The sequence below is a fragment of the Gavia stellata genome, chromosome 1 (assembly GCF_030936135.1).
Source record: "Gavia stellata isolate bGavSte3 chromosome 1, bGavSte3.hap2, whole genome shotgun sequence".
NCBI classification, from domain to species: Eukaryota; Metazoa; Chordata; class Aves; order Gaviiformes; family Gaviidae; genus Gavia; species Gavia stellata.
The window spans coordinates 76,792,344-76,804,148 of NC_082594.1; the positions used below are offsets into that span (position 1 = coordinate 76,792,344).

General features: G+C 38.2%; 1 protein-coding gene across 2 annotated transcripts in view; it reads left to right on the top strand.

Annotated features, from left to right (window-relative positions):
- Window positions 1-10,908, top strand: part of CD99 (CD99 molecule (Xg blood group)) — a 34,656-nt gene extending 23,748 nt beyond the window's left edge. The window contains exons 5-11 of one of the 2 annotated variants that reach the window (XM_059821913.1): window positions 393-434; window positions 585-626; window positions 2,098-2,169; window positions 3,462-3,500; window positions 4,047-4,157; window positions 4,973-5,029; window positions 7,013-10,908. In XM_059821913.1, coding sequence (XP_059677896.1) covers window positions 393-434; window positions 585-626; window positions 2,098-2,169; window positions 3,462-3,500; window positions 4,047-4,157; window positions 4,973-5,029; window positions 7,013-7,038 — 389 coding nt within the window. In that variant the 3' untranslated portion in view covers window positions 7,039-10,908. The remainder of the gene's footprint in view (window positions 1-392; window positions 435-584; window positions 627-2,097; window positions 2,170-3,461; window positions 3,501-4,046; window positions 4,158-4,972; window positions 5,030-7,012) is intronic. The other variant, XM_059821920.1, reaches the window with a different exon arrangement.
- Window positions 10,909-11,805: the final 897 nt, after the last annotated feature.

The window sequence follows — 11,805 nt, forward strand, 5'->3', positions numbered from 1 at the left end:
TTTATTTAAAGTGAGGTACCAACCTTTATTATTGGTTAAAAGCTGGTAGTTTTAAAAGAGGAAACAGCCAAGTAATCTGTACCTGGTAGAAAAATTTAAAGAAGTTCATTGTTTGAAATCAGATGTCCAAACTAAAATGCTGCATAACACTTAGTTCTTCTGTATACGTTCAGTTATAGCAAGGGTCTGACATACAGGCTAATGTAGCAGAAACACTGTTAATTGCATTAAAGTACAGCGTTTAACTTAAAATAACCAAACAAATACAGCATTAGCTAATGAAAGGAAAGGAAAACGACACAGGCAAGATTGTCTTTCAAGGTCACTATATGCTCTGCTTTTGGTCTCTTCACACTAGTAACTTGGGTCACTTTATTCTTATTTGTTTACAGATGAGCCCAAGCCAGGTTCGCCTGCAAATCCCAGAGACACTGGTAAGACTGACCTAACGGGAATTTCTGAACAGTAGAAAAGTATTTGTTAATCTTTCCTAGTCCCTTTCAAAGTTACTGCTTTTGGTCTCTTAACTTTTTCTTTCTTTTTTTTTTTTTCCCCTTCCCCCTAAATCTCTCTTTTGTGTGTAGATAACCCCAAGCAAGGTCCACCTGCACATCCTAAAGACACTGGTAAGGCATCTAGCACAAACTCCTAAATCATGGCATGGTTTTACTATCTCAGTTAAACTTACAATAATTACACCTTGTTAATTGGCTGCTATGTATGTCAGATGTTGCACTGGATAAACACTGAGGATTGAGGAAAAATTGTCTTGCAAATACGCTTTGCAGCAGTCTTGAAATTCCATAACAAACCTGTTGAGTCACTTTCACTTAAAAGCTGGATGGTGTGGGGAGGAGGAAGGATGGGACAGAGTGTGTGTGCTTGGGGCAATGCTGTTCTTGGCTGCCTATGGTGGAGCACCTGCATATTGGATTGAGTCCTTTCATCTTTACAAACTGAATTCTTCTAGTCATGCTGAACAGTCAGTAGGAACTACCTGTGAACTGTATTCTTAAAGCATCTAAATTAAAGGTAAAGCTCAAAGTTAAAGGGTTATTTTTTTTTTAGTTTTTCTTTTAAAGACCCCAGTTAAGAAATACAGTTCTCTTGTGTTTGAAAGGTAGGCTTAAAGTACATGTCCTTCCCTGCCTGTTGTGCCTTAGAGGTCTTCTCTGTCTTTGCATAACTCAGAACAAAACAGATTAAGATGGATGCAGCTGTGATGATGCCATTGTCTAGGAATATGGTGGTAAAGAGTCCTTACCTGAAATGCAAGCCCTGGTTCTTGTTCCTTCTCCTGCCTGATTTGCAGCAGATATTTGAATTCAGGTCATGTATGCCTCAGTACAGTGCTTTTGTCACCCAGCTAAAGCATTCTCTGGTGTAATGCTTTTAGTTTTGCTGCTTGAAACAGATTTACTTAAAGATTCATTTGGCAGCAGTGGGAGGGAGGAGAACTCAGGCCACATGAGGTAGGGTCCAGTGGAAATGGAGAGGGACTCGTTCACTGTCCTGCACTAAATCAGAGGAGGGAGTTACAATTGGACCTTCCTATTGTTAGGCAAATACTGCAGCCACTGGATTGTGGCATGTTGAACTCTTCCCCTCCACCACCTCTAGCTACTGTGTTGTACAGGTTCAGAAGATTGGTGGTGACTTAGAAACCCAACTCTGAAGAAACATTCACAGCTGCAGCCTTGAAAAGAAATGGTCCTTTTCTGTCCATGTCCTTTCTCTGCTTTAAGAGGATAGTGAAACTTGGCTTGTTCCACTTAAGTAGCTTACAGGGCTTCTTGCTTGCTTAGCCTATGACTTCTGCAGTACTACCTCCTCTTGGACACTGGCTTATCTCAGTTGTTCAGGAAGTCCAGAGGCAGCAGTGCTGCTATCAAACTGTAGAGTGCTAAGCTGAAGGGACTTAAGATTGGGAGGGCTTTTGAAACATGAACATCTTGTGACTATGATGCTGAGCCTAAAACCATCACAAACTGAGCTGAACGATCTAGAGAAAACTTCCATGTCATTATGTGCCTTGAGGTGTCTTTTCACTGAACTTAAAACATGTAAGATAATAATATTTTTATCTTTTTTTTATAGGCAACCTTGATGATTCAGATCTATACGATGGCAGTTTACCAAAAGGAGGAGGCGATGGTAGTGGCAGCAATGGTAAGATAGTAGGTTGTGCTTCATATTGATCCTATGGCTACCTGAGCTTTTGATAAAAGCTTGCTCATAAGCTGGTTAACATGGTCTATCTTGTAACACCATTGGTTCTGTTATCTGAAACTTAAGAGCATACCTCCAAAAGCAATGTGTTCTGTCTCTGCCAAAAAAACCCAGATAATTAAGAGGTAAAACTGGTCTAGGAACCTTCAATGATTTTCACTGTTATGCTAAGATGAGTTTTAAAACTGAGATGTGAATGTGGTACTTATTTCAAAATTCTCTATTAATATAGTTCTTAAAGGCATCCAGGTGTTATTTTCAGATCTTCTGTGACATACTTTCAGCTTCTTTGAGGTCTTCTTGTTAGGAAGCCCAGGGGTGGGCCAGAAGAGACACCTTGTGTTCTCAAAGATTTCATCTGTCCCACAGGATGAATTGATCCTTAGACTTCCAAGTGATGTAGTTTATATCTGCTCTGAGCAGTATAAAACCCAAATTCATTTTGAGTAATCTGCCATGTCTTAATTGTCACGGCGCATTTCAGTACAGAGGTGGTCACTGGAACCAAGCTGCAGTAATGGTCATCATTAGGATGGGGTTAGTCATCCCTGTGTGCATTACTGCAACTTTATTATTTCCAGGTCAGAGTTAAGTTAAGTATCTTGATGTGATGTTGAGATGTGCTGCTGGTTACTGACTTCTTCAGAGAGTTGTCCCAGACAGAGATTACTGATGCTAATTTTTTTGGAAGCTTTCACCTTCCAAGGTTCCTTTGGGGCAGTAACTTGAAAACTGGCAGGGGCAAGAAGCGTCTGTTGAGACTTGTGTTTTCATATGCACAGGTTCCTGCTTCAGTGGTGCAAGTTGCATAGTTGGTAGTATTTATAGAACTTCTGTCTCATTTGCTAAGAGAATTGCAAAAATATTCAGTAAATGAGGCTGGGATGTTAGGAAAAGATAGTTGGTTCCATAGAAATACAGTTGAATGCTACCCTGGAATTATATGCTGTTCCTCTCCACTGAGTGTTCTGTGGTGGTGGGCAAATTGATTAAACCAGATTTCACAAGTGTGTTGCACTCATTTTGTAGAATGCTGAGCACCCAAGGCTGAAGTTGGCATCACCATGAGCTGTGCTTTGAAAATAGAAAGTTTGAGTGCCAGAGAGCTTTGCGCTGTATGGATATAATAGGTGGCTTGTAATTTTGCATGATTAATTGTCAAAAAGGTTTTCAATTATGAGATGACTGTTCTTTAGACATGTAACATCTAACCTTTTTATTCATTTTTACAGAACGAAAGGGCCCAAGTCTAAATAATGGTGAAGCTGAGGGTAAATGCATAAATTTATATGTGTATGATGGTGTCTGCATGTCTGAAGCTTCTTTTCTGTTTTTTTTCTGTATTGCTGATATTCTGCTAGAATGGTCACTGCTGGTAGTGAGTTTCAGCTTAAAAACTTTTGTGAAATCTAGAATTCTTGCTTTCAAGCTCTGCTTTCATAATTCTTTAAAAAATCTTTATGTTGCAAATGATTCAGAAGTGTTAAGGTCTCAGAGATGCTGGTGCAGTGATTGCATGCATACAACTTAGATTTGGCTATGAGTGGGTAGCTTTTTTAATTAGTGGAACTTAGAACAGGCATGCTTAAGTTGTTTAACAATAGGCATTGCTAAGAAATCAATGGTTATAAAATCAATGGTTATAAAATTAGAGGATTCACTTTTCATTATTCACAAAGAAAGAGTTGATTACTACGGTTTCATGTAATAATTTCAGTTGATTGTTTTTTGAAAGTGTTCACAGGGTTTACTTTGAGACAATACAAGTTTGACATTGCTTTCAATTCTGAAAAAAGTATACAAACCTCCTTTTTCAGCTTCTCAGGGAGCGATAGCTGGAATTGTAAGTGCTGTGCTTGCTACTGTAATTGGAGCAGTGTCTAGTTTCATTGCTTACCAGAAGAAGAAACTGTGCTTCAAACAAAGTGGTAAGAATTCTAAATTAGTTTTGTTTTCTACTGTCTAGAGATGCATTTTTTTATTTATATGGGGGCTAGAAATTGATCTTATACATAAGGTAGTTTTAATAGCACAGTGAATTTGTATTCACAGGGAGTAACCTCTCTTACTAAGGGTGTCTGAAGAATGCCTTGCCCAAAATGCAGACTTTCAGAAGGAGACAGACAACGTTTTGCATTTCTTAAAATAAAAGCATTTCCTGCTAAAGAGTAAGCAGTAGAGACTGCAAGAAAACATTCTTCAAGGAAAATTGAGTGGAAGTTGGGGATTACAGACTGTTTTCATGATGGAAAATACCTTGTCATTTCTAATTTTGTAAATCTTGCCTTTGTGTCTTCAAGATGCTTGCCTACATATTAGGTTTCTGACAACTACCCAGATATTCATTCCCAAATGATTCTTTCTTCTGCAGTCGTCTATTGCTTGCTATCTACTTCCTTTCCACCTAAATAAGATAAGACTTGGATCAGAGAACTTGGGGAGTACTGTGGGTGATAGGTGGGGCAGAAACTTTGTTTTTGTCCTTCCTAGTCTTTCTGACTGGTTGGTGAAGGGAGATGATAGAGCAGCAATCCAGCCAGGCACTGCTGTTTTGTAATTTGGGAAGTTTGGAAACTGAGTAACATGTACCATGCATGTTAAAATTAACATGAAGGCAACACAAGGGAAACTCAACTATCAGTAGCCCAGTTTCTTCAGTGCTGTTTCTTCTCTCAAATTATCTCTGTTAATCAACAACTTTGAAGAGAAGAGAATTTGAATGCTAAACATCTTTGTTTCCCAGCAGATGAAGAGAATGTGAATATGCAAAGCCATCGGGGAGCGCAATCTGAGCCACCTGGTAAGAGAAGAATCTAGATGGAAGATCAACTTTTTGGTGGGGATCCTATTAAATGCATTTTATTGACATCTGACATAGTGGAGAAAATTACTTGCACTCTTTTGTTTAAAAAAAATGTTTGTAACTACCATGACAACTAACTTAGAACTGAATCAAGATTTCAGTTCTGATAATATGGCCACTCTCCTCTAGATTTTTATTCTTTGAACAGATTGGTTTATTGCCTTGAGGAGTCCTTGAAATACAGGAGCTTAGAGAAAGTAAAGAATTGAATTTTCTCTGCAAAAGTATTATTAAAGACAATTATGAAAACACAAGCCTGCTCCTTTAGTGTGATACATAACTGCAATTAGCTGACAGGCATTTTAGTAGTGTATGTTGTGTCTGATTGGAATTTGATACCTTTTTTGATTGTAAACCATTATAGAACTCTGCAAGAATGCATATTAAAAAATGTTAATAGTGTTTGGGCAGAGACAAAACTACACTGGAGGCAAGGAGGACTGATCTTACTAGCATGTTGTTGTAACTAAAACATTCTCTGTTGTGAACAGAGAATTATTCTTGTATGAAAGAATCATCAAATAACAAATCTTTCTACAATAGTGACAGCTGTGGAAGGATCTCTTTTAAAGCAATAAAAACCCTAACAACCTCACCCTTCCTGGCATGGTTGTCTAGGGTACTTGAATGATGCAACAGGTGATTATTTCCAGGAAAGCCATAGATAGATCTGGAGGAAACAGTATGGGTGAAAACTTGGCCTTCCAGCCCTTGTAACCGGTCAACAAAGGAAGAAGCAGCATACCCTCATGCTGAAGTTCGTTGAGTGTCTTTCAAACACTGAATATTAAAACCTCAAAGCAGTATAAATTTGCAGTATATTCTTCTGAGAGCTTAATCTAAAACCCTCGAAACTAATTCTGGGTTTTTTTTATAATTTAACAAAATTTTTCTTATACCTTATTTCTTCCAGGTATTTCATCAGTTTGCTAAAAACTTCCATCTGCCTCATGATCCTCTTTATAAACATTTCTCTTTTAAGCCATTAAATATCTAAAACTCTCAAGGAGAATACATTTTCTCATGCGTGGCTGTTGAAGTCAGGACTGGAGATAGGCAGGTATCCTCAATTCAGCTATGCATTAGTGAAGCAAGCACTATTGTTTAAAGACCTGTAAGAAAGGCAGTTAACATATGAGTTGGAGTCAGGATATGCTAAAATTTTGGCCAAGATTCACTAGAACTCAGGTGTGAAATGCATCAGATGATGCATACTTTATTTTAACCAATAAAGTCAAACTGGGATGTTATCATAAATGATTACTCCTGCCTACATATTGATATCATGTTAAATCCCCAATTTCATACCTCTGTTATATTTTGCAGGCAAGCATGAGCATGTTTTGAGCCAAGAAACTGGGCAACCATGGTCAGCATGGTGCTACTCCTGATCTAAGTTCTGGGGGTCAGCAGACATTAGCTCTGCTTTTGGTAATATAGCGTTGATGTAGAAGCAGTCTTGCATTAATCCAGGTCAGATGGCATGGCAGAACAGGTTTGCATTTTTAAAATTTTATGTAGACTTATCTTTAACTTCCTGAAAATGTAGATAACCTAGGCTAGCACTTTTTCTCAATAACCTGCTTTTTCCATCAGCTTCACAGACTGTACTCCATTTCATTTTTGAATCCGTAAAACTGCAAGTCTGAAACTGCGTGTTGGGTTATACTGCAAGTGTAAATAGCTACATGGCTCTTAATAGGATATGGTTATTTGAGTAAGAAATTTGGGATGTAATATCCCTTGATATTGCAGGGTATGGCTACACAGAATCCAGCCTCTGCTTACCTGAATTTATCCCCCATTTTCAAATGCCTATTCAAAAAGTCCGTCGTCCACATATACTGTTACATAGTAATAAATAACTTAAAATGTATACTAACTTAGTGTATTAATCTTGAGTTGTTTTTCACTTTTTAGTTCAACGCACACTTCTGGAGAACTAAATTAAAGAAAACACGATGAAGAACAGACCATTGAAACTGGATAGAGAGCCTGCATTCTGCCTGAAATTAAAAAAAAGCAAACAAAAAAACCATAATAAAAAAGCAGAGTCTGAAGTTGTGTGAGAAAACAGTTCTTGTTTGAAACACCTCCAGGAGTGTGACGTAGACCTGAATACTTCTGTATGGTTAGCCCTGTGAAGCATTGTGGTACACCAATATGTGGCCTTAATGACAGGAGTGTAAAAGTATGTTGTGCCTTTACATTCTTTCCTGTACTTCTGTGACAAATGGGTGTGTCTCAAGTGCATTCAGTATGTTTAACTTTTCCTTACCTCTCCAAAAAAAATAAGCAATTAATGTTTTGTTACACCATTGCTTTCAGGCAGTGCAAACATTTTTTTAATATCCTGTATGCAGTGAGTGTACCAGCCAAACAACTTGGTATGTGGTGTGGGCACCTGAAAGTAAATGGCTCGCTGTGTGTGGATAATGGATCTGGGTGTGGGTGCTGCTCATACAATCTGTGTAGCCGCCTGGGTCAGCAACTAGGGAAGAGATACTTGTTCTTGAGCATCCAAGAGACAAAAATTCAGAGTTTTGTTTTTGCATTTTTTTTGTTGCATCTGTCTGGTACAGATTCAGAACACACAAACTAGTACACACAGACCCTTCATCCTTTCTGGCTCTTCCTGCTTAGCAAGTACTGAGCTGGTCAGGTGTGGAAAAGCTTGATTTGCAAATCAGAACTATAATTGGATTTTGTACATCTGGTGAGACTGATGTTTGGCAGTTGTCTGAACAGTTGTGGATGAAGTATTGCGGAGTGGGGATTAACATCTTCAGACTTCCATAACCGAAAACTTAACAGAAAATAGTGTGATACTTGGAATTTGGAAGGCTTATCATAAGCACTTAATCAGGAACCGTACTACAGTTCTAAAGTACATAATAGTAAGACAACCCGGCCTCACTCCACAAGCATGCATTGAACAGTACAAATAGCATACGTGTGAAGAATGCTTTTGGACTTGTGAAGATTTGCCATCGGGACAAGGACCTATGATTGCATCCTCAACTGAAAGCACTTGTGAGCTTTGCTGTGGCTCTTGAAAGCCACAGAAAGGTTTCAAGGTTCTGTGGAAACATGGAAAACCGTGCAACTCATAACAGTTAAAGGACTAAGTCTGGAATAATAACTAGTTCTGTCTGGAAGGAATAGTCTGACCGGTTCTGTTGGCTTTCATTCTAATTGTTTCCAATTTTCATGCAGTTTTACAATATGTGTCTTAGTAATGTGCTTCAGCCATCTGGCAAAGTTCTACAGAAAGATGACATTTCATGGAATATCTCAGAAGTCATTATGAATTTGGATATTAAACATGTAAATATATCTGTGCATTCAAAGATGAATGTATGCCAAGGATAATTCATTTAAGAATTTCTTGTACGTGTTTCTTAGCTTGCAACAAAACAAAATAGTAAAATCTATGTAAAGCTATGCAATTAATTTGTAAAACTCTTTTTGGCCCACTTCTGCTTTTAGTAAAAAAGTGCTAAAACTTTTAAGTGTATTTGAGGGTGGAAAAGTGATTTTTATATGAACATTTGATCTATGTAAATACAAAGAAATGAAATGTGCTGCTTACTTGCATGAATAAACAGGTATCTCATATCAATGCCAAGTGTAGAGAAAACAGAAATAAGCCAACATTTGTTAAGGATAGAATGGCAGGAGAAGCTCAAACTAGCTTTTAGCTAACCAGACTCTTGAATCCTTCTTCAGCTTTTGCAAGCCTAAAAATTACTTATTAAAACCTCCTATCAACATTATGATTTTTCTAAAAATAAATTTAAAAAAAAAGAAAACGTTTATGTATTTTCCTTCTTAGTAGCTCTAGAAATCCAAAAATTTTGGTACTGTACCATAGAGGCAGTCTTCAAAGGGAGTTTGTCTTCCTGCTCCATCAGCAATTCAGGTTTGTTTCTTACAGACGCTTTAATCATTTTAGAAGGAAGTTGGCCAGTAGCAACAAAGCTGTGAGCTGCTTTCACAGGGTGCTTACCAGTGCGAAGTGCAGAGAAAGCATCTATCTGTGTGAAGGTCAGGCATGGCTTTTGAACAAAAACATCTAGATTTGGTAACACAGAATCTAGTGAAAACACACACAGAAATAGAAGGCTTAGCATGGGCAAACTTAACGGTGTTGGCATTGAGTGTTCCTCATCCAGCTATCATCACAGCCTTTAGTAGATGCTTTTGCAGTGCCATGTGTCATTGTCTCACCTTCTGATACGAGAGGACCATAACTAAATGACATGGCAATGCAGGCGTTGCCAAGTGACTAAATGGTAAAAAATTTACTGATTTTTTTTCCAGTCTAACCCGGCATAGATTGCTGCATGGAATTTGGGCACAGCTATACTCCACAAAGCAGGCAAACCTAAAAATGTTTGGAGGGAATGGCTGTTATAATGCTGATTTCAGCAGCTCTCATTTCCTCTGGCTTTGTCCATTCATAGATTCAGAGGCTGGAGTTGTGGGAGAAGGAAGAAAGACCTTGAAATTTCGGGCTGTTCTCTTGTGGTGAGCAAGAAACTGCCGATTTATAGGTTTCTGTTACTTATCTGTGGATAAAGTGTAGCAGTTCACATATTTTTCAGTTATCCGCGTATTAATTCCTACGTTGCTATTTGCCTCAGTACCCACTAAGACTTTGATCTTGCACTTCCCTAGCTCAACTGCTCTTGCATTGTAACTAAATATCCTAATTCATTAGTTCTCGCATTCATTGGGTCAAGAAACACCAGTTAACAACTATTCTTCACCCTACTGGAAGTATTTTTATGGTCATCTCCCAGAGATCAGCTGCTGCCCATCGTGTTCTTATGGGCTGTCAGTGACTTTCAGATCCCAATTTGGGAATTAGCTTTCTCGTTTCCATACAAGTTTTGATCAGACTGTGCAGTGGGATGAAAAAATACTGTCCTTTCCAGGCCCAAACTGCAAGTTAACTCCTGGTGAGGTACCTTCACTGTTAAACTGAGTTTAAATGGATGGCAACGAAGAGCTCTGTCTTGTTCCTATGGCACACCCTCTTCAGTTCTGTTTTTTCTCCAGTCTACCTCCTTTGAGGAGGAGGAGTTACTGTCAGTAATAGGAGGAAAAAAGCAAAGCAGAATCTTGTTCTTGTAGAGTATCATGTCACTTTAGCTTCTACAAGGGAGCTGAAGTGGCAGTTTAGTTCATCCTAACTATCAGTGAAAGGACTGCTTGGAAAATGTTTTGACAGTTATCAAATGTGATCTCCATTTGAAATAATTATCCAAACAAATTCATCAGGCTGTGGAAATGAAATTTTGGCGATTCTTATGCATAACATTTGGCAGCTTTCACTGTAGATCCTATTCATGCTCATTTCAATGTCTGTGACAAATTTTGAATGCTAAGGAAAACTTTTCAGTGTACTCACCTTTCAGTGTACCTTGGGCTGTATTACACTCCCAATTGTGCATTTTGCTATTTTTCTTGCTAATTATTTTAGGCCACTATCTAAACTGTACTATTCTCTGTGTGTTTTTCACTTGACAAGATTATCAAACAAACCTTAACGTTTTCATAAACTGAAAAAATTATTTTCTTTTTGCTCTATTCTGTTACGCAGATATAAAAGACGCATTTGAAAGAAAGTGGAGAGATGATTAGGAATAGGAAAAGGACTTGAATGGAGCAAAAATACAGTTTTTTCAAACCCCTGCATTTGGAGTACTTTAAGAACCACAAGGATAAAATGCTAAAATGCATCTTCCTCCATCTGCTTGTGAAAAACCACTGAAGCTTCAGCTAGCGTGTAGTAATTGTATTCTTCTATTGTCAAGAAATTGTATCACTGATTCACTTGTGTATTTAGCTTATATTAATTTAATGTCTAATATTACCAAATGTTTCAATATTTTAATTAAAATACTTCCATTTTTATGAGAAAACATGAATACTGTAGGATATTGGTGGCTTTGCCCAGTGTTTCTAGTGTATAATTCGGTTTTCGCCTCTGATGGACTCATACAGCAGGTCACCTGTGCCAAAGAGAGCAATGTCTAACCTCTGCCCACAGGAAGGATGGGGTTGCAGCTGTGATGAGTTGGGACTGTCCTCTTCTCTTTTAGCTTGTCTCATCTAAAAGAGGCCCAATGGGCTAAAAGTACATGGTGTAGAGAACAGACAGAAACACTGGCTCCGTTTCTCCACCTGTTTGCTTTTTCTTAAATATATCCGTTTTTCTTGAAAGAACAAGTAAAAAAAATTTAGGCAAGTCATCCGCCTTGTCAGGTGAATATTAGGCAGAACTTTGGTTTCCCTTTAAATAGAAAAAGATGGGTCAATGATTTCTCAAAGTGACAAAACTGCAATTTATGGTCAGGTGTAAGGCCTTATATTTGTTTTTAATATATAATATCACTTACTTGGTATCTCGGGCAAGCAGTTGCACATCTTTGACAGAGGGAGCTGAGATTAAGGAGTTCCTGCAATGTCCCCAAGAACAGAAGTGGGATAAGTATTCGAGACATCCCGACTCCAGCGCTAGGCCTGCTCCTTCAATTCGCCTTTCCTGTGCTGTCTTCGTCATGTTTTTAGTTAGCTAGACAGAGCAGTAGCTGGCTTCAGAAGAACTAGACAAGGGGTACATCGTCTTCAAACTTAATTTAAGAATCTTCAATATGCCAATGAACTAGTATCAGCAGACAGGTGAGATAAAACACATTTTGGGA